The sequence below is a fragment of the Cryptotermes secundus genome, unplaced genomic scaffold (assembly GCF_002891405.2).
Source record: "Cryptotermes secundus unplaced genomic scaffold, Csec_1.0 scaffold836, whole genome shotgun sequence".
Classification (NCBI taxonomy): domain Eukaryota; kingdom Metazoa; phylum Arthropoda; class Insecta; order Blattodea; family Kalotermitidae; genus Cryptotermes; species Cryptotermes secundus.
Window position 1 is genome coordinate 2,119,065 of NW_019729223.1, and position 22,101 is coordinate 2,141,165.

General features: G+C 41.6%; 1 protein-coding gene across 1 annotated transcript in view; it reads right to left on the bottom strand.

Moving 5' to 3' along the window:
* LOC111865550 overlaps positions 1 to 22,101 on the bottom strand; it is a 36,926-nt gene that overhangs the window by 6,302 nt on the left and 8,523 nt on the right. The window contains exons 5-12 of the mRNA XM_033751868.1: positions 21,383 to 21,559; positions 19,849 to 20,078; positions 18,484 to 18,701; positions 17,428 to 17,681; positions 9,163 to 9,339; positions 6,481 to 6,716; positions 4,556 to 4,720; positions 3,797 to 4,014 (exon numbers count right to left, since the gene is read on the bottom strand). Coding sequence (XP_033607759.1) covers positions 3,797 to 4,014; positions 4,556 to 4,720; positions 6,481 to 6,716; positions 9,163 to 9,339; positions 17,428 to 17,681; positions 18,484 to 18,701; positions 19,849 to 20,078; positions 21,383 to 21,559 — 1,675 coding nt within the window. The remainder of the gene's footprint in view (positions 1 to 3,796; positions 4,015 to 4,555; positions 4,721 to 6,480; positions 6,717 to 9,162; positions 9,340 to 17,427; positions 17,682 to 18,483; positions 18,702 to 19,848; positions 20,079 to 21,382; positions 21,560 to 22,101) is intronic.

The window sequence follows — 22,101 nt, forward strand, 5'->3', positions numbered from 1 at the left end:
CGCGCCGGCCGCACTTTACTCTCCAGGAAAATCATTTTTAATTACCGTATTTACGCATGTATAGGCCGCACATTTTTTGCCAAAAATTCAAGAGGAAAACTGGGATGCGGCTTATATTCGAAATATTCGAAATCACACTTCATTAAAAAAAATTATATTCATAATTAGTAATACAGGGTGTAATACTCCTGAAATAATATTCCAAGAAAATTAGTTTTTCTATAATTTCTGTCTGAAAATTGTGCTGCGGCCTATACACGCACGCGGCCTATACATGCGTAAATACGGTAATTCCTGGTACTAATTTCTGTTAGAGGCTGAGTGAACCCCAGGGCCATAGTGCGGCCGGAAGGATTAGGTCAACTCAAAAAATCCAATGACCTCATCGGGACTTGAAGCTGCGACCTTCCGGCTTGTAGCATAGCCCCTCAACCAACTACACTACCGCGTGCCCCCCACAGGTGAAAAATACGTGTGCTTATTAGTGGCATGTTTTATTTATGTTTTATGTCAGTAACTCAGTGTACGTAGCTTCGAAGGGTAGCGCGATTAGTGAATACGTGTTCATTTGATTTGCGTGGACGGCCCTTAAATTTCAAATTCTTGTCTTACTTGTAGGCAGTTCGTGTGATAAGCTGTTATTCCTTTATATGTTGAGACCTTATATGGTCGTCATTATCCGGTAGATCTGGTAGTATTTGCTTCATTGTGATGATCTTTATAGTTCATTATTCTAAAAGTAGCTGCTGTGTTGTGTTTTAGATTTATGTTCTACATACCGTGGTACTGTGTGGGTTCCGTGGATGGTGTGTGGTTATTGGAGGATTACGAATATTGTTCCATGTAGGCACGTGTCTAGGAAACAACGAGGGATAAAACACATTTCCATGGAGGTGGATTCCTGGAGACCAATTCGGTGCAAAATAAGTTTCCGTTTAAACGAACACTGAACAAACATTTCCATGATACGAGCATTCAATAAACACTTCCATGGATACCGCTAGGCTATATAAGCGTCCGTTCAGATAAGAACGGCGGCAGTTGCAGTAGAAAGGAGAAGGTAAAAAGGTAAAAGTATCCCTGTAACAGGCCATGGAAGCCCATAGGTTTCTGAGACGTCGAGGTTCCCACATTTTCTAGACAGTCGGCTCATAGATAGCGGTAAGATTGTTAGCCTTACACACAGGCCGCCTATTCCCCCCAAGGAAGATTCCTCGTAATCATTTCTTTAAGAGGCTGAGTCGAACCCAGGATCATAGAGCGACTGGAACAATTAGGTCAATTGAAAAAATTCACCTTATTGGGACTCGAACTCGGGACCTTCCGGTTTGTAGCATAATGCCTCAACCAACTACGCTACCGCGTACCCAGAGTAAAAAGGAGAACCAAGAAGTAATTAGTTCGTAAACCCGAACAAAGTCGGTCACAGTAGAAGACAGACTAGAAGAGAAGACAATTGTAATCCAGTCAGAATGAAGCGAGTCTTAGGCAGTCATTTATTGTGAGCTGTTGTAATTGTGATTAAGAGATATTGTAAAATAAATGTTAATAACTACAGCCATCCAATCCAAATCCGTTATTGTTCGTCACGGAGCCATAAACACGTGACAATAATCATTATATTGAACTGGAGGGAATGTGGAAGGAATCAATTGTGACTTATTTGAGGTGTCACTCGTCAATCGATGTTTGCCTGAAGGAACTGAAGAGGCAGAATCACTGCAGGACAGTGTCTGTGTCCAACAGGACACTCCCCGAACACAAGCCAAGAGAATTACATCTTCACGAACCGGGAATGTTTTAAGTTACATGTATGCTCATAACGAGGTGTACACTCGGTACCCCCGAGCATTGCAGCCGATACGCGCATGGATACAGATTTGCCAGCAAACTGCATGTTACTTACTTGTGGTTTATGATGTCTCTGTATGGACTGCCCTTTGCGAAAGCGATGGCTAAGTTCACCTTTATAGAGGTGGCTGGCAGGCCGACTATCTTGCAAGGGATGTCATGTCTGACGCTTTCCATTCGTGACATCTGGGCTACGAAGGCGAACTTCATGGAACAGACACGCTGAAGACCTCCTAGGGTAGAATGAGGAAAGTTGTCTGGGTCTGTGGTCATCAGTTTCTTGTACAGTCCGCTCAGTAACAGATCATTCGTCTCCTGTGTGTGGGATATATTTAAATTCATTTAAAGCTAAACTACACTCTTTTTTGGATTGGTAAATAAAGGAGTGGGGCATGATAAACATGCAAAAAGCATGCGCGAAAGGATAAACACATATTTTTAATTGAAAACGCTGAAGCAGAGAGTTCATTTGGAAGACCTAGGTGTAGAAGGGCAGATATTATTAAAATGGACCTTAAAGAAACTGCGCGAGAGTGTGGACAAGATTCATCTCGCTCAGCATGGGAATAAGTGATGGGATGGTACATTAGAATTATATTTTCACGTGCGCATGACTACACGTAAATAACAGGTTCTAGTTCGGAAGATGGACTATTGGCAAGTCGGTTACAAGTTCTCTTAATCACACTTAATACAGCGCTACTGATGATTTACACAATTTACAATTTACCGATGCACACGCACTAGGTTTCTCAGTTTCCACTGGTCGTCTCCTAGTAACGGATCTCAACACAGAAACTAGCACTTAAAATCATTGCTACACAGGCAGCTGGCGTCAAGGAATTCACTATAGATTTTTAAGTTGCTGCGTCTTCATATTCCAGACGGGAACTCACTCAGATTATNGTCACTACACAGGCAGCTGGCGTCAAGGAATTCAAGTCGAATCCACTATAAATTTTGAAGTTGCTGCGTCTTCATATTCCAGACGGGAACTCACTCAGATTATTCTTCACTTTTCAGCACTTAAAAATACAATAGTTACTGCACGTGGGGTCGGGACATCTCACTCTTTACAGCAACGGGCTAAGGGCTGGAAGGCAGGGGTTCAATTCCCGGCAGGATCAAGAAATTTTTATCTACATCACAGCGTCCAGGCATCCTCTGGGGTTCAACAAGTCTGCTATCTAATTGATAGCGGTATTTTTATCCCCCAAGGCTAAAGCAGAAGGAGCGTGAAACTGACCCCTCATCTCCATATAGTGCCGAGATCAAGAATTGTGTAGCTTTACGCCACTGCCCATACAAACAGAGACAAATTTATTCTTTAGTTACTGTATGTACCACATTTCTTAAAGTTATGGAAACCTGCATCTTATCCAATGAGTGTATTTATGCACTTCTTACATTTCTGGGGATGAAAAACGATCATCTCCCTAAACAGCGTTAACCGATTGATCCTTGTTATTGGAAAGCAATATGTTTTGTATGTGGTAGGTACTGAAGTTTTTAATTAAATCTTATTTAAGGGAACTTCAGGCTTATTAAAATCAATGGATTGCGACCGAGAATTTTCACATACGGACGAAAGTTATGTCTGGTCCTTAACGCGTATACCTTCATGAAGTTCTATTCATGCACACATGGCCAATGAGAGGGCCGGTGGGGGTAAGTCATTATAGTGACTAGCCTGGAAAATCAGGCTTCGATTCCCGAGAGGACACGGTTTTCTTTTCGTCACGATTTTCAGATCTGGTCTGGGCCCTTCCAGGCTCTCATTAAATGTGTATTTACTGATTTACTTTCCTTTATTTTTATCGCGAGTTTTCTTTCCTGCAGTAAACTCGGAAGGTCTCCATTTAGCCCCTGAGTATAAACACTGCCAACTCCCAGCATGAAGGGACCAGAAGCAAAGAACTAAACGTGTGACAGACTGTTTGCTTACGCTGAAGAGCGCTATTGCTGCCGAGTTGTTGACAACGCCGGCCATGTGAGTACCCACGTTCAGTAGTTCCTCGAAGGTGGTGAACGGCAGGTTCAGTGTTTCCACAGTGAGTGTGGAGATGAGGCCTGCAGAATACGCCGCTAGCAACACTACCGACGTCATGTGAGCTGTCAGGAACAAGACGCGGATGCACATAGCTCTGCGTGTCATGTCGTGGCCTGTAATGAGACAGTTAATCATGGTTCCTAAGTGCATGAGTTAGAGGCATGTAACACAGTGTCTGCCAGTGGGAAATTAACCGTTAAACCGATTTCAGTATTGCATAAAGTGTCAGGGTTTGAACTAAAATTCGTCCATGGATTTTATTTCTGTTCGTATTGGCCCAATTTAATTCCTACTTTGAGTGAAGCTCAAATGGTAATTTATTCATTTCCTACAAATAAAATTACCCCCTCGTTGGTGTCTCCACCTTATCGTGGTGAGGGGGTTTGAGTATGCCAAGGACCCTGAGAGCTATACCAGCGGTAGCGTAGCTACTGGCAGGGCCTCCCTTGCTGGACAGGTCAAAGGGTAGGCATCAGACGAAGAGAGACACCAAAAACTGATGCCGGAAGCAGCGTCATCAGCAGCGACTTGAAGCACAGAGCAAATGATGCTCGAGATGGTTCAAGTTCGTNACTAAACGTGTGACAGGGTGTTTGCTTACGCTGAAGAGCGCTATTGCTGCCGAGTTGTTGACAACGCCGGCCATGTGAGTACCCATGTTCAGTAGTTCCTCGTAGGTGGTGAACGGCAGGTTCAGTGTTTCTACAGTGAGTGTGGAGATGAGGCCTGCAGAATAGGCCGCTAGCAACACTACGGACGTCATGTGAGCTGTCAGGAACAAGACGCGGATGCACATAGCTCTGCGTGTCATGTCGTGGCCTGTAATGATGCAGTTAATCATGGTTCCTAAGTGTATGAGTTAGAGGCATGTAACGCAGTGTCTGCCAGTAGGAAATTAACCGTTAAACCGATTTCAATATTGCATAGAGTGTCAGGGTTTGAACTAAAATTTGTCCATGGATTTTATTTCTGTTCGTATTGGCCGAATTTAATCCCTACTTTGAGTGAAGCTCAAATGGTAATTTATTAATTTCCTACAAATAAAATTAAGTTTCTATCTGTGATTCATTGAACAACAGTGTCACTATTGCAGACCACAGCGTGGAATAGGAATTTGATTTGTGATTAATTAAGTGAGAAGAAAGTGAAAAACATTGGTCGTGGCCTAATTTGAGGCAATATCCCAACATCTGTTTAGAGGGACTGAGGAATAATGAGATAAATCTCAGCATATTAACAGGTATCCTGTCCGAAATTCAAACAGGGCATCTCCCAAAATCAAACCAGGAGCTTTATCAATTGAGCCACATTTTGTTCTCCGAAAGTAAAATAAGGAAAATAAAAAAGAAATTGTCATTGCTCCAGCTTTAAAACGACGTTCTTTTCATTCAGGTTAGCTCTGTGCGACACATAAAGCTAATATATTCATCCTGGATTAAAACTATTCACAGAACATCTAGGCATATATGGAAGAACGTATGACTGCAGGTAAAATGTTGATACAATCGAAAATAAACTCTGAAAATTTGATTGATAGAAAGGGATACATAAATATAGAATGTCCATTCTAAGTGAGGTTCTGAAGTCGAAACAGTGTTGAGTTTAACACATTGACGTAGAGGAAATCAGAAAGTTAATGATTCGGATTTGTTAACATTAAACATAAGTAGATTCTAGAATGTTCTGACGATGGTGTATAACATTCAAAATTACTTGGTTTTTTTACTTTCTCCATCATCCGGTATTCTGAAATCTAGAGAACACGACGTTTCGGGAACTGGATCCGTTTCCGTCCTCAGGTGAGGGGGGAAGACACCTACTCTGTTGGGCCTCTTAGAAAGAGCTAACCTCAATCACTAGGCATAACTACAGCTGTAAAGATACCTGAGACCAGGCTATGTCGAAGGGAGATAACAAGAAAATATACAATAAAAATTGTGATAAAGCGTACACAGACCTGATACTAAGATAGAAAAGGAGGTGAAAATTTTATGCAACAAACTTAATCATGGACTTGGTTTGTTGACTTGGGTTGTCCAAAACCTATTAATTCCGAATATTAAAAGATAAATTCTTCTTCTTCTTCTTCAACCTTAATTCTGATGGTAAGGAAGTCATGGGGCCTCCCCCTTGACCTCTTTCCCATCAGAAATGATTTTGAGTGATGGATCATTCAGACAGTTGGTATGACTCTTTTGGTGGTGGATCAGCCCTGTCGCAAGGCGGCTACCTACACGGGACAACACAAAAGTAGAAGAAACGCAGTCAGACACCCATACTCCGAGTAGGAATTGAACCCATGATCACAGAGTTTGAGCGGGCGAAGACAATTCATATTTCAGGCCGTGTTATAACCGTGATTGTGCAGACGATAAATCGACTAAAGGAAATAATGGCCGATTAAATAATTAATCCATTAATCCTGACAGCCTTGCTTTGTTATACGAGAGAGCAAGCTTCTAGCAAATTCATGAGTTCTGGGTTAACCTGACCGGGACGGAAGAGTGTTCGGCTCTTCCAATTGTGTCCAAGGTCTGAACAAGTCCACTTCGTTATATAGGAAATGACACAGGTGACACCTTGAGAGCAGAAGGCAGCGAACACGTGGAAGATGGAATCCTGGAATGGCGGGCGGTGGAGTCGCTCGGAGCTGCAAGTACTAAACCTCCGGCTAAGCTGATGGCAGGCCTCCACCAAGACCGAGATCACGAAGATGACTGCCAGAATACCGAGCCAGAGACCGTAGTCGAACGGTGCCAAGAAGTTTCCCCACTCAACATCTACCATTTCGGGCTGCCGAATGAAGAGCCTATAGCTGGAAAGATACCATTGTATTTCCATTTTTATGCTTCCCGTTTACTTTCTTTATTTTATGAATAATTTCACATACAAACAGATCAAAAGGGATCATTAAGCAATATTCGAGAACTGCCAGAAATATTCCAACAATAAAGATGCTGAAGTAATTCTAGATCTAAAACACCATATTACACTACAAACATTCTATATACAAGAAGAACAGACGGTACACTGTCGGAACCAGACGGTGACTTCCTTTTCTACAGCTTCATCGTCGGGAAAATGTTCAGCTGAAAGATGATGTTTAAGAGGGCCGAACAAATGGAAGTCGCTAGGAGAAGGTCGGGGCTATACGGAGGATGCTCGAGGACTTCTCACTTTAAATTTCGCAGCGTCTCATTNTTTATGCACTATATATAGACATGGCTTTGATTAAGTTCTAAACAAAATCTAACGTGTAAGATTTGAGGCTTTCACGGCGGTGAATATGAAGAAAGCAGTCNCTTGTTTGCAGTATGGGGACGCGCGTTGTCATGCAAGAGCAACACGCCTTTGGTGAGGAGTCCTGGTCGCTTCCATTGAATGGCCTTACGAAGTTTCTATGAGAATGTTACAGTAGGAGTCGGCATTTACGGTTTGTCCTTGAGGCTGGAATGCAGTGAGCTGTAGCCTTCGTGATCCCAGTCACCGTCTGGTTCCGGCAGCAGCCCAAAGCATTTTATGCTGCTGGTTTTCAGGGGCTTGTGAAACGAAGGGACAAGTGCCTCAATGTACAGGGAGATCATGTTGAGAAATAAAAGCATTTTTCAAATCAGTACTCTGATTTGTTTAAGTTCTATATCCATTTGTAGCTTACTTATTGACTTACCTACGATGTATAGACTTACAGTCAGACGAATCTGTCGGAGAAGTTGCCGCNGATGAGCGCACGCATACATATGAGATAAATTAAGCAGAAATAGAATATGTTAGCCCCTGATGTATAGACTTACAGTCAGACGAATCTGTCGGAGAAGTTGCCGCGGTTGGAGGGCGCAATCTGTAATTATTCGTACGTAAGTAGGAAATGCTGTTCCTTGCGGAGGTCCTCTGCCTGAAAAACCGGTGGAAGGAGAAAATGAAGAGGTTCGCATGGTGAGGAACCGGTTAGAATGTAGCCGTGTGACTTCTACCCTGATGAAGGAGGTGGACTGTCTCTCCAGAACATTGGTATCCACCGGTAAGGCTGTTACAGTCCAGAAGACTGCAATTTACAGCAGGGTGAAAGTCTGGCTGTCTTGAATCATTTCTCTCCACCCAGCCGTCACCTCTCTAGGGCACTCGTAATGTCTTACCGTATTAAGAGCTTGGCCTATTACGTCATAAACAAGGGGGACCGGGGCTTTAAGTGCCTAGGTTGAGAATGAGTAGGGATTTATTCCATGGCAAATTGCTTATATTCTTCGATCGCTCGAAAGTTGGGATCGTGGATTCGAATCAAATTCAAGGCATGGATATCTATGTTTGCGTTTCTTCTGTGTTTTTGGTTTCCTTTATGTAGGTAGCTGCCTTGCGACGGTCTGATGGCCCGTCCAAGGAGTCCTACTGTCTGTGTAAAACAGATTAAGGAACTGAATGAGAGGCCCGACAAAGGATTGTAAGGCCACTGATGAATGAATGAAGTTGCTTACATACAAAGAGAATTTTATCTTCATTTGTCACTTTCAATGAAGTCTTTGGGAATGTCACAAGCACAGAAGAATTATGTTCATGTTCAAATTATGGATGGATTAAATTTGAGGAAATCTTCTATTTAGTTCAGAACTCTTTATCTTCTCATCTACTATATACAGAGTTAAAGTTTAAGATATACAAGATGTAATTTTGATTGCTTTGTGTAGGCGTGAAATATGCCCTCTCTTCGGACGAGAATGATGACAGGGTGAGATTTTTTCGTTCGCACGGCAGTGAACATTGTTATAACGATATTTTGGTATAAAGCGACATGCACGTTTATAGATATATTTCAACGTACACGGCATCACCTTCAGAGAGGCCGCATGTTAATAGACTGACGGTGTTTTAAAAGACAGATTAGGACAATTTTTTAATTTAAGAAAGAGGACGTATCAGAAGGCTATATTGTATTTACATAATGATGAGTGTTAAAATGCGTGCTATTCGCCAGACATTAAACAGGTTACTGAATTAAGAAGAAGATGAGCGAGACATATAGAAAGCATGGGGACACTATAATTAGTTAAAAGTGAAATGTAAGGTATGTGTGAGGAAGATTTCATGGCCTAATTTGAGGTAGCATTGAGGAACTGGCATGGATGGACTGAGGAAAACCACAGAAATATAAGTAACCGATCTGCAGGTCGACATCTCAACCCAGAACTTCGAGAATATGAAGCAGGAATGTACCTACTCAACCGCAATGCTCGTCAGTTCAGCGTAGCGCAGAGACAGTATAGCTGTACCTGCTCAGGAAGATGGGCAGGGTGAAGTCCACAACTTCGGCCCTCATCGGCGTCATCGTCGTACCGGTGACGGCGACGTCCGCTTCCCGCCTTGCCAGTATGCCGATCAGCCCGTTCCAGGTCCCATCAGCGGAGATAGACCCCGAGGAGCTGTCCTCCGAGATCTGGTATTCGGTGCTGTGAAGGAAGGGAAATCACTGGGCATGCGGACCATTGGACTTAAATGACACGTATAATATTACCAAGGCCGAGACTTTCCGCTGAATTTCTGTTCAAGTTTAGACGAAACAAGGAGTTTCCAAGTTATATGCTGATCTTCATCACTTTATATATTATCACCGAAATATTACAGTTAAAATCATGTGACTACTACATATAGGAGGGAACGCGGTAGCGTAGTTCGTTGAAGCACTATGCTACAACCCGGAAAGTAGCGGGATCGAATCCTGATGAGGTGGATTTTCTCAATTTACCTAATCCTTCCAGCAGCGCTGGTCAACTCAGCCTCTAACAGAAACGAGTGTCAGAAATATTCCTGGGGGTAAAGGGCGGCCGCCGTGTAAGGCTGACAACCTCACCGCCATCTGTGAGCCGAGTTTCTAGAAAATATTGGAGCCTCAACATCTCACAACCCTATGGGCCTCCACGGCCTGTCACAGGGGTAGCTTTACTTAATTTTACTGCATATAGCAGAAGGAGAGCTTTCCATCTGCAGTTCCTATATCATATACGGAAACTGGTACTGATTTGAAACTTTTCCTACTACCAATTAAACATTTGCATAACTTGATTCTGGTTATACGAAAAATTTTCTGCATGCATCACTTGTTGTCTAATGGTAAGATGCTTGTTAATGATGGTGTGCAAAGAGTTTTGCAGCAAGAGATCACTCTCTGATTTATGATAAAATATCAATACATTACTGTAGGGTCTGGGGAAATCCAAGAAAATCTTACGTTAAAGAGAAAAATGTACTTTCTGCACCATTTCTAATCACTACTTCGTCATGTGTCATGCTGCTCGTATATTTACATGAAACCAACTTACATTGAGAATATATCATAAATGATGTGTACAATCGAAAGTGATTTTCAAGTCTCAGATGTCGCCCATTCAAGGGTGTGCTATGGAATTAAAACTTACTGCTAATATCTGGACTGAAATTATGTGCTTTTATTGCTTTACACTATATTTCCATTTCCTCCTGAGAATGGCAATGACATTACGTGTCGATCCAACCGTCACACGTACGTGAAGTTGAGTCTTCTCTCCATAGTTCGCCATATTGGCCCCATTGATCCTCCCAGTTTATAGCCACCCTCCTCTTTCTCCAAGACAGAGTAAGGGGGAGACTGCAAATGAAAATATCACATCAAAACGAGTAGAGCCTAATCATTAATTTATTACATCTCGTACATTATGTCGTTTAAGGTTCAATCATTTTATTTGTCGAGAATTAAAATAAGATAAATTGGTGAGTATAAAATTATTTGGGTTTAAAATGGAGCGTTAACTTGAACTGTAATGAAGTGAGATCGCTCTCACTCAGTAATATTGCTAGATAATCGGGGTTCAGTTCCCGTCTGATGTGTGGGCTGCGGGAATGAGGGAAAGTCAGGTATCTTCCAACATCCGGGAAATCTGGAGAAAATAAAAATTGAACAAATAATGAATATATCAATTATTAATGCCTAAAATTAAAATTATAAGTAATCTTCCATTCTGAACATTTTAGTCTGGACAGCGAAAATGGCCTTAAAACTCTCGAAAGTAAAATTCGTTAATTAATTTACTGGCTATGAAGAAAGCAGGCCTCAAATCTTACATAATTTACTGGCTGTCTCTCTTGGGACAAATCATGAAGGCATTCTTGGTCAAGGGCATGAAATTCATATTTTCTAGGAAGTTCACATCACCTCTGGGACATGCCGCAACTTCTCTCTAACAGATGCAGCTTAATTATAAACTGTCCCTCTACTCGTCCAATCATAGAACTATGAAGATGTTTGGAGAAGCAGTAGATGGAGAGAAGTGGTGACGTGATCCAGCTTCTATTAAATCAGGGGAGAAGGCTGTCGGTAACCATTAATTAGGAGGTTGAAGGACCCAAAAGCCGGCGTGGCTGCGGTGAGAGAAATCTAGCTCCAACTGCACAGATCGCAGCCAGTCACTGCACTGACTGAACAATTTCAGTTTTTCTATTAAGTATCACGATATGGTGGCTGGAGAGTAGAGTTGATCATTGTCGGAACATACAATTTCAGATTTGCCATTCCATATTTTGATTTTATGTCTTACGTTTAGATATTTGACTGCTGTGAAATAGATTGTATTTTGGTATAGTGCCTAGAAATATACAGGGCTACTAATCACAGACCAAGTCCCCCCCCTCAAAGTAAAATCTATCAGACTTTTATTTTTAAAACACTAAAATATGTACCGAGTCATCATTATTTTTAAGATTTTAATTTCTAACTACAATTTACCATTTGCTTAAATTTTCAAAGGAATTTGAATCGAAGGATAGAAAAATGTGACTCTCTTAGATCCAATCGATAGAGCTAGTCCGTATCTGGAGATGTGATCAAGGACGCTCGATTATCCTTCTTTACCTGGCAGAGGAGACAGAGTCAAGTCTCCAAAACTTCGTTACAATTTGGACTACGGTTAATGTCGAGAAAACTGATTATTTTACGAATTAACTCTCTTTATACTTTCAGTCGCGAAATGGGACACCTGGCCCGTGACATGAATCACTCTCCATTTCTAACATTCGATATGATATATTGAACCAAATACTTTAAAAAAACTCCGTGACCTGTAGTCCGCAAGCGAACTATACCGACTGAGTGACCGACTCTTGTCGGCGAAGTTTTAGTGCCAACTTTTGCGGATAGAGGGTGTTGCGTGGTCAGCACGACGAATCCCCAAGGCCATTCATTTCGGTTTTCTAGACCCAATACTTCAACTGACATTTATGACGATGGCCTTCATGACGAGTCCCTGTAGGTTGTTTCTGCCTTCGTAGGCGTTCACTTTGCTGGACATGGGGTAGCCTTTCTTCCAGATCCCGTAGTGGTTCAAGGTCAATGGATGGTTGACGCTGACGCGGTACACTTCCGTCAGTTGAACGGCGTCGTCTTCATACTGAGCCACCAGGAAGCGACAGTTGAAAGGCACATGCAGGTCCCTGAGGATTTCGTCAACAGAACGGCCGTCTTCGAGAAACAGCAACCAAATTGCTAAATGCATGTTGCGTAGGCCCGACAGCTGCGAAGGCAAAAAGTACAGCAGACAGATAATCTAAGGTTGAGGCCGGTGGGCAGGGGAAATTTGTTGGCTTGAGGTCCTCACGGAGATCACTGTATTCTGGAATGTGGCGTCGTGTTGTCTGGTATATACGAATCTTTAGGTTAGAAGATGTAAGCAGCACGTTTTACCGAAACGTCGGTAAAGAATCTAGAAGTCGTCACATTCAAGAAAACAGTTTTCATTATCTTTAGTAGTTGAGAATTTTTACTTAAGAAAAGAAAGACGATACCATTAATATAGCTTCCTGAAATAATCAACCAATTTATTAATTGGGTTTGTAATTGCCAAAGTGAATAAAATTAAACACCCGACTGATTCACTGACCAACATAACATCTTCGTATATGGTCTCTTTAATGAAGAAATTAATTCTTTTAAGAAAATATTCGTTCTTAAAAACCTTTTTTCGAACCATATCATGAGGGAATAAAACACCATCTGTATTTGCAAGACCTACATCAACAGAATTGATTTAAATATTTTCCTATTGTGTTTGGGTCTTCCGTGAGGAATATACCTTTTTGCAGTATTTCCCCAACCATCTCAACACATGAATTCGCAACAAGAAAATTCGGAATACACAAGTCCGTATATAACATGATACATATTTTCTCGGGGGCTTGGAGCATTGTATTCAGATAGAATATTACGTGAAGTTTCTCAAATATTTTCACTTCTGACAGGAAAATCAAACCTCTAAAGAGATAACTTTTTCTAAATAACACATACTACCTTAGTTTGTACCTCACAGGACGCAAAATTAATGCTGTACAGGGAAAGAGTAGCTGTTTATTACGAGATAAATACGAAGCACACGAATGTATTCTGTTGGCAGATAAGAGTTTTAGTGTGTTAAAGCGGGTGTAGGTATAGTAACCACTGGGCTTCAAAGGGTTAAGCGATTGTAAGTGTCAATCTCAACCATGCAATGGGAAGAGTATAGGAAAATGCTGCATTTTCTGCAAAGTATTAAAATATTACAGCAACACCCATATCACCTGTTTTTGTGACTTAACTTACTGCAAATCTCTAACAAAAGCTTTACAACACGTATACTATTTCCGACGAAAGCGGCTGAACAATCCTGCCCACAAACAGTTTGGGGTCAAATGGGCTACAGGGTACCTCTTGCAAAGCAGACACCTCCTCCATACCAGCGGAGCGCATCACACAGACGGATACTGCCTCTGACGGAACTGGAAATATGGACGCATTTCCCAAGTTAATTACCGCGGCCAGTGTATGGGCCGTAATTAAATATCTCGCCAGATCAGTCCACCAGCCACCAGCCACTTGTTCTGAAGAAACCAGCAGATACACTCCTCCTGAACTGAACTTTCTTCCTATGTCCACAATCACCCCTGAAGCCACATCAACAGATAGTCCTGAAACTGGGAAACTTGTTAAAGAGATTAGGAATAAAACCTCGAGAGCTCTAAACGCCATCATATGAAACAATCTTGTTAGCTTGTACGGACAGAACTTCCACTGTTCGGCAGTGTTAACAGCAGTCGATACAGGTCGATAATTGTTTGCATGTAAGGAAGCAATCGCATGTGAGTGTGTGAAAACAAGTTATTCATCTCTATTTGAAGGGCTTTGATATGTTGCGGACAGATTGCGTCAGCCTCAAGCATATAGGGGTGAAAGGAAACTGGTTATCACGTGATCAAGGGTACCGGTATGTGCATGGTACAGCATCTGTCAGAGACTCACACATCCCTACATCCACTTATTCAAAAACTCATTCGTTAACATTGAATCCTACTCACAGATTTACTGATTCACTGATTTATTCATCCAGTCTTTTATTCACTGCTTCACTCTCTGATTCACTTAATCACCCATCCACTCATCCATTCACAATGAAGCAATCAAAAGTCAGTTGCACAGATATAATACCTTATAATATTTATTTACTTGATAATGTACGGTAAATCAAATCTAAACACATATATAAAAAAGGGCAAAGCTATCAATGTAACAGGCTGTGGAGGACCAAAATTTTGTGGGGTGCTGAGTATCGTATATTTTCTAGGCAATAGGCTCACAGATGGCGGTGAGTTTGTGAGTCTTACGCACCGGTTGCACTTTACCCCCAGGAAGATTCCTTGTACTTATTTCTTCTAGAGCCATGGTGCGGCTGGAAGGATTACGTCAATTTAAAAATCCAATAAACTCAACAGGAATCGAACACTAGACCTTGCGGCTTGTATCATAGTGCCCCAATGTGAACACATATTTCATTCATATAGGAGTGAGAGTATTGAATACTTTCTCGTGTGGTAATACGGTGGTCATTACAATACAGTATTTATATTCTCGCCGATAGAGTGCATTGTGTTGCTGAAAAAAAGATGCGTAGTTGTAATAGATTGATCTAAAATTTATTAACATTTGTATTTCAAATTTCATATTTTCAAATACGAGAAAAAGAATTCTAACAGTTAATGAATATTGTTCCAAGTCTTCTTTTATGATAAAGTATATGTACGAGTACATAACTTGCAGAAGGATTGTGTACTATGAGAGTTACAGACATATGTAGATGCCTTTTCGAGGCTGAGGAGTTACATGTTCATCACGGACTTTACCGTAAGAGACTTTATAATTTGTAAGAATGAACACTGTCAAGAGTTCGCTAATGATAAAGTATGATATAACATTTCATTATCTGGCGGAATAAATTCAAACCAACCGTAAATGAACCATAATTACAGCTTACCTGGCAGTGGCGTATTGACATCAAAAGTTTGTCAGTGTTAGCTCAGCAGTATACAGCTTAATTTGTAGCTCACTCTGCGTGTCTTACATCCGAATTACACTTACGAAACTGACTAACCCCTCTAGTGGCGGCCATTTCATAGCTCAGGAAGTTAGTTGCCTGCTTCCCACCACAGCGGTCCGGGTTCAATTGAAGTACATGTTATGCTGGATCCGTGATGGATAAAGTTGCACTGGAGCAGGTTTTCTCCGACTACTTCAGTTTCCCCTGCTAATTCTTATTCCACCTATTGCTCCACACTTACCATATATCATCCGGGGCTGGTACCATAGGCCAAAGAGTGGACGGTGTGCCAATAATAGACTGTCTCATCCCAAGCCGAAAAATTGAAAAAGACTCCTCTAAGAGGAGTAGCCTTCCCCCTCTAAGAGAAATGAACATGTTACCAACACCATAATCACAATCACCGTCATCACTTTGAACTTCCTCTTCATGGAGTGTCCACAACTTTCACATCGAAGCTGTACTTAACGCGTAAATTATTCAACCATGACGTATCAACTGCTAGGTTTAAGTAGCGACGAATGAAATAGGAAGCTGACTGTGATTGGTGAAGTGGGATGGATTGTGGAAGAAAATGTTATGCAGTTTTCACAACGGACTTTTTCAGGAACCTCTCGACTAATCGTCGGGGCATTTCCAATTATTCTTGATATTTTAGGGGACTTTTTAGTTTTTAACACATTTGATATTGTGCGCAAAAGTTCCAGTGTGAAAACTGACCTTTCTAGTTTGCATTATTTGTTGTTTATTAAAATCGGGGAAGAAATGTGTTCCATCACCTGTCGAGAATTAAATAAATTTTGAGTTTTCAACGCTATAAATTAAATTAGTTTGGAAATATACTAATTAAGAAAGTTTTTCTAAATATAAATCAGCATGGAAAACATAATTTCCCACCTTCCGGTCTAAATATCTTTTCATTAAGTTAGCAAATATCAGAATTCATCCGATCTACAACAGGATTTATGCTGACGTTCTCCGAAAGTCGACCGCAATCCGTACTCATTTTGCCTTGTGGCCTTTTCCTGACAACTGGAGCAAGCTAACAGTTTGTCTCTCCAGGAACATCAGTAACGTGGCTAGCGTGATGCCTATGATCAGGATGATGAACATCGGTGTCACTGCATCCAAACTGACGCTGGTCCACGGCGTCTCACTTTCCTCAATCTCAATGGAAAACACGCTGTTACGTATGCGTCGCAAAATACCCGTGTCACGCAGTTGCTGTAACCTAGGAGAGGAAACCCAGTTGAGTAGTTAACAAGTCTCTTGTTACGCATTATATATCTCGTGTGACGTAACTGGTCTTCTTGGTATGAGAAGACCAGATTACTCTGAGAAAATCTGCGAAAGAAACTTCTCCTGCCATGTCTGAATATTTGAGGGTAACTATTTCTTTAAAAATTTCAGAATAATAATTCATATGTTATGATACAAATGCAGCGACAGAAATTCGTTTAAAACGGAGTCAGTATGAGAAGAATTACAGATTATAAGAATATTTGACCTGTTATGTGCGATATTTTTCACTTTGATACAACGAAGGTATAAACTTGAAATAACAAAATATAGCTCTAATATATATTCCATTAATAAAATTCTGTGTAAGAAAATATAGAAGGATATATTATTAAAATGTATAGTCATACCATTGCAAAATTTACTCGTACTGTACGGATACTGAGCTTGGACAATTAGGCAAAATGTGTAGAGGGTTTCTCCCTTCGTATTTAACAAAGTACAGTTAAATAAAGCCAGAAATGAAACCAATACGACCATGCTAAGAATACCAGATTATCTGTACAAATTATTGTGATTGTTTATGTACATATATATCTTTTCTGTTGCTCCCACTTGGGAGCATAGGGCATCAGTAAAACGCTTTGTTTCACTTCAGTTTCTTAATTCTAAGGCAGTCGGTAAGACTCCTTGGAAGGTGGATCAGCCCGTCTCAAGGACTCTACTTACACAAACACAGATTAAACGCAGATATACAGTCATGTATTGAGTGGGTTTTGAACCCACGATCATAGCGTTCGAGCGAGCTAAGGCAATGTTTTTACATATACGCAATTCTTCATGTATTGCTTGTTTGAGGTACTGCCCTGGTACTCGTCTGTAAAAGCCAAGAATAACCTCACTGGTGAGTAGGCTTCTTACTCTTACTTGAAGTTGATGACGCCGAGGTAGGGACTCCTTTTAGTGAACGCCATGCTGAGGCTTTCAGGCAGTGAGGCCTCCTTTAGCGACGTGACGCTGCAGTTGAGGCTCCCAAGGATTGGCAAGGAGCTGCTGTATGTCGCTAGGAATGCATAATTACTCCTGGAGCATAAGTTGCTGAAACCTTCCAGTACAGTACTCGGCATGCTCTTGTCAAACAGCTTCTTGTATATGTCGCTCATGGTCTCGTCCGTGGTTTCCTGGAAGTGCAAAACTCATGTGGTGGGTATCTTGATCCGAGAAGAGATGAATTAACGATGTTATGTCCTTCCATCTATAATAGCTTTCTAACTGATACATTTCTTTCATCTTATCTCATATACCGCATAAAATAGAACTAGAATGATCAAATCGAAGAGGATGAGATAGGTACGGCATGCAGCACGCACGGGCACGGAGGAATGTATATAGGGTTCTGATGGAAAAGCCAGAAGGAAGGACACCACTTGGTAGAGCTAGAATTAGGTAAAAGGTAGATTTGTCCCTTTGATTAACGAATTAAGCACTACACTATGAAGGCATATATATACAAGTATATATATGGATGTATAGATCAACACTATTTTGACCTCGGCACTACCTGGAGGTGAGTGGTCAGCTTCATCCCCCGGTCGCTTTACCCCCGGGGTAACAGCCCCTTGTAACCGCTGGATAGGGGTCTGGCTGGGCTCCAGAGCTCGTCTCGATGATTTGGAGAAGAGAAAATTCTTGACCCTACCGAGACTCGAGCTCCGACTCCTCACTCGTTCAGCCCGTAGCCAGTCGCTATTGTGGCACTGCGTAACAATTATTTCTGAACTTAAGCCTCATTTGCTTTATTGCTAAGTGGGAGACTGGTTTCCTTAGTTCAATGAATGAATATATAACTAGAAAATTTCTAGTCTTTGAGCGAAACGGCCCGTCTGTCTGTCGATCGTCTGGTCGGGCTGGCCGTCAATCTCTTATTCATTCAATATTTAATTACTTTACTAAGTGTAATCATTTAAGCAGAGGAAAACTCACGTCAAAGATGTTGAATTGCGCCGAGCTGGCCAGTGTGGCCACTTGATACCCACCATGCTGCAAGAGACCACTAAACGTTCTGAAGGGCGGGACTATACGCTGCAGTGCGAGGGAAGAGATCAGCGCGCCTGAGTAAGCTGCATACAGCACCACAGCCGCCACGTGGGACACCCAGTATACGAGGCGACATGACAAGGACCGGGGTGTCTCATCGTGACCTAGGAACATCACGAGACTACACTTGCACTACTCCTGTATTCGGAAGACGATGTTCCGAACCGCACTGGTTGTATCGTGTCACGTGGTATGACTGTGAGTTGTGAATAGATACGATGGAGAAAATAATTGGTAGCGGCAAATTTTAAAGTTATTCCTGGGGGATGCCGAGAACTAAGAAACAAACTCAGAATAATCGGTCTCCGGGACATGATTCCAACCCGTGACCTACACAGCACAAAGTAAGTCTGCTCACCCTTACAATAAGATGTTCGATATACAGGGGATGAACAAAATAATGGAACACTATAGATACCGTACACATTTCTTTAATAATATGGGGTTAGACCAGATTTTACTTTCGACACAGCCTCAGTCCTTCTTGGAATGGGTTCGTACAAATTCTGAACAGTCTCTTGCTTTATTTGCAATTCATTTTTAACAAGCCATCCTACCATCCGATGCTACATACACTGACACAGGGAGCGTCTTTAAAAAACAAACAAAATTAAATTAATAAAAAACATAAAATCTTGATCAATAACTAATCAATTTACTAGCTAAAATGAACTAGCAAAACTATTTAATAGCTAAAAATGAATTAATAACTTATATTAATTCATTCATTCAACAATGGCTGTAGAGCCCTTTGTTGGGCCCTGGCCTCTTCTGCTGTTTCGTAATCTTTCTTACACAGACACAATTCCTTGGATTTGGGGGGAGGATCAGGCCGTCGTAAGGCCGCTACCTACACACAGAACATAAACACAGAATAAACACACACATAGACATATATGCCTTGAGTGGGATACGAACCTACGTTCCCAACGTTCGAGCGAGCGGAGACAGTTCATGCCTCAGACCTCGCGGTCACTTTAGTTATATGCGTACTTAAATTACCTTCTGTAGTTAAATAACTGGACAATTTGACTAAAAGATAACTCATTACTACAGTATACACGTATTTCCTAAACTATACATTACATTTTTCCCAAAGAACTCCCCTCTACTGGAATTCTTTCAAATTGTACTAATTCCAGTCACCTCTACTGCCTGGATATGTTATTCTCTGTGTCAGTTTATATGATTTCAGTTTTCCCGTGTGAATATTGCCATTTGACGGAGTTGTGATGTCACTACCATAGTTACCTTGCTGACAGAAGATTTCGAAAACACAGAAGAGTGCCATTGGCACTGTGTAAAGGTCTGGTTTCTCGGTGTTGTCGTAACTTCTCACCGCGTGATAAGAGAGCGACAGGAAGGCTGCGAGAAGCAGAATTGCCCCCAGAATTGTGAACCACAGACCAGAGCTGAATGGGGCCAGGATGTTGTTGAGCGCCTCATAGGAAGATCCAGGTGTTCTGATGAATATGCAGGATCTATGCGAACAGTTTATAGTTTAGCATTATCATTCTAGTTTGATTTTTTCACAAAAAGGACAAAGTTCATGTAAACAAGAAGTTCTTGGAAGAATCAATCGCCTACTCTCTTTTGGTAAGACACGGACCGCATGTAAAAAGTTGTGTGCAAAAATTCTTCTGCTGTTGCGTGTGTGTTCGTTGCCACAGTAACGTTTTTAACCAGCCGTTGCCTAGGAACGAAAATGGGACACATACGAGCACATTATTTTTTTATTGCTATTGGGGTGGGATAAAGTCCCTTGTACTGCGGCCACTTCTGGCCTATTGTACCAGCCCCAGATGATAGGTGAGGGCGATAGTGGAGCAATTGGTGGAATGAAGATTGGCAGGGGAACCGAAGTACTGGGAGAAACCCTGCCCCAATGCCACTTTGTCCACCACAAATCCCACTTGACCATACCCGGGATCGAACCCGGGCCGCCGCGGTGGGAAGCCAGCGACTAACGCTTGAGCTATGGCGCGGCCGTACGGGCACATTATGTACATACAAAGTTTCATACAGATTGGTTTAGGCATCCAAAAGTTAATTGGAAGAGGGATTCACATACACACAGATATATGATGGTGATTTTAGTGGCTTGATTTTAATTTTTTAAAATACTGAAAGTAATAAACCTTCGAGTTACATAAAACATTGGTAAGTTCTTTAGTCGTTGCAAAACTGGCGGCTTCTCAAGAAGAGGTCGGCTTCATGAATTTGGTTACTGAAAATTTGCTAAAACAGGCTTCGGTTACCTAGAAGACACATTTCAGCTACAACAAATTCCTTTACCTATGTGACGATGAAGTCTCTATCAGGTCTATATAGCATTGTACAGTAGAGTGGATAATGAACGTTGACAATTTTGTGAAATATGAAGTGACGGGTTGAAAAGAATAATAGGCGACCCCGTACAATTTTTCCACCACAAATCCCGTCTGACCTGACCTGGGACTGAATCCTGGACACCGCTGTAGGAAGCCGGCGATTAACTGCCTAAATTATGGCAAGGCCCATATCCACGAAATGTATTGGATACGAGGTCCTCACGGCGGTGGTTATGAAGAGTTCTGTCTTCTGGGATATAGCGCCGTGTGGGCGGTAGCTCCGCTTGCTGCTTGCTTCACGTTGGTTTCTTAATTGGATAATTTTCTGATATGACGATGGGGACGATATATTCTTCCAAAACGTCTGCTGGTTTTCAACGGACTACATGGATTATATCCTAGAACACTGAACCCTTCATCCACAAAATATATATATTCTCATTTGTATCATTTACCTGCCTAGAATGAGAGGCACGCTGAAGTCGATAACGACGGCCCGGCGTGACGTCATGGTGACATCTGCGACAGCCACATCCACTACCTGATCCATCAACATCCTAATTATTCCGTTCCATGTCCCGTTCTTGGAAGACGCGCCCATGGCGTTGTCTTCTGGCGAGTGCACATCTGTTCTACACTCAGCACGAAATGAACAGACTGATCAGAATCTCATGTAAAGAAGTTGAACTTGTTTAAGCTTAAACTGCTCCTATTCAAGAGCTTCCAAATGTTTGACTGAATAGGAAGAGCGTTTGACTGCTGGCCTATCATCCTCTCTGCTAAAAGGAGAGGGTAGTTATGCAAAGCCCTGTGTATGGAAGTGGGGGCACTATACTCTTCACAGCAAAAACATTTGACGCATTCAAGAGCGATGATGAATTAATTGATATTCCCTTTTAACTCTATACTTAGAATCTTTCCTCTTTTCTAAATATATTTATTTTACAATTTTGTACTTTCAGAATTGGCACAGCCATTTTAGAAATCAAAATGCCATATTGCTTCAGGTGTGAATTCAGAATCAACGTCAGAGTCAGCGTTACTTTACGATTAGAGGCGTACCAAGAGTCAGTTCGTCTTGGCGACAAACTCCTTGAGCCCCACGACCAGAATGTTTATTTTCCAACTGAACACTTGCGGCTATAATTCTTAGTTCTGACGAGAGGATGGGTCT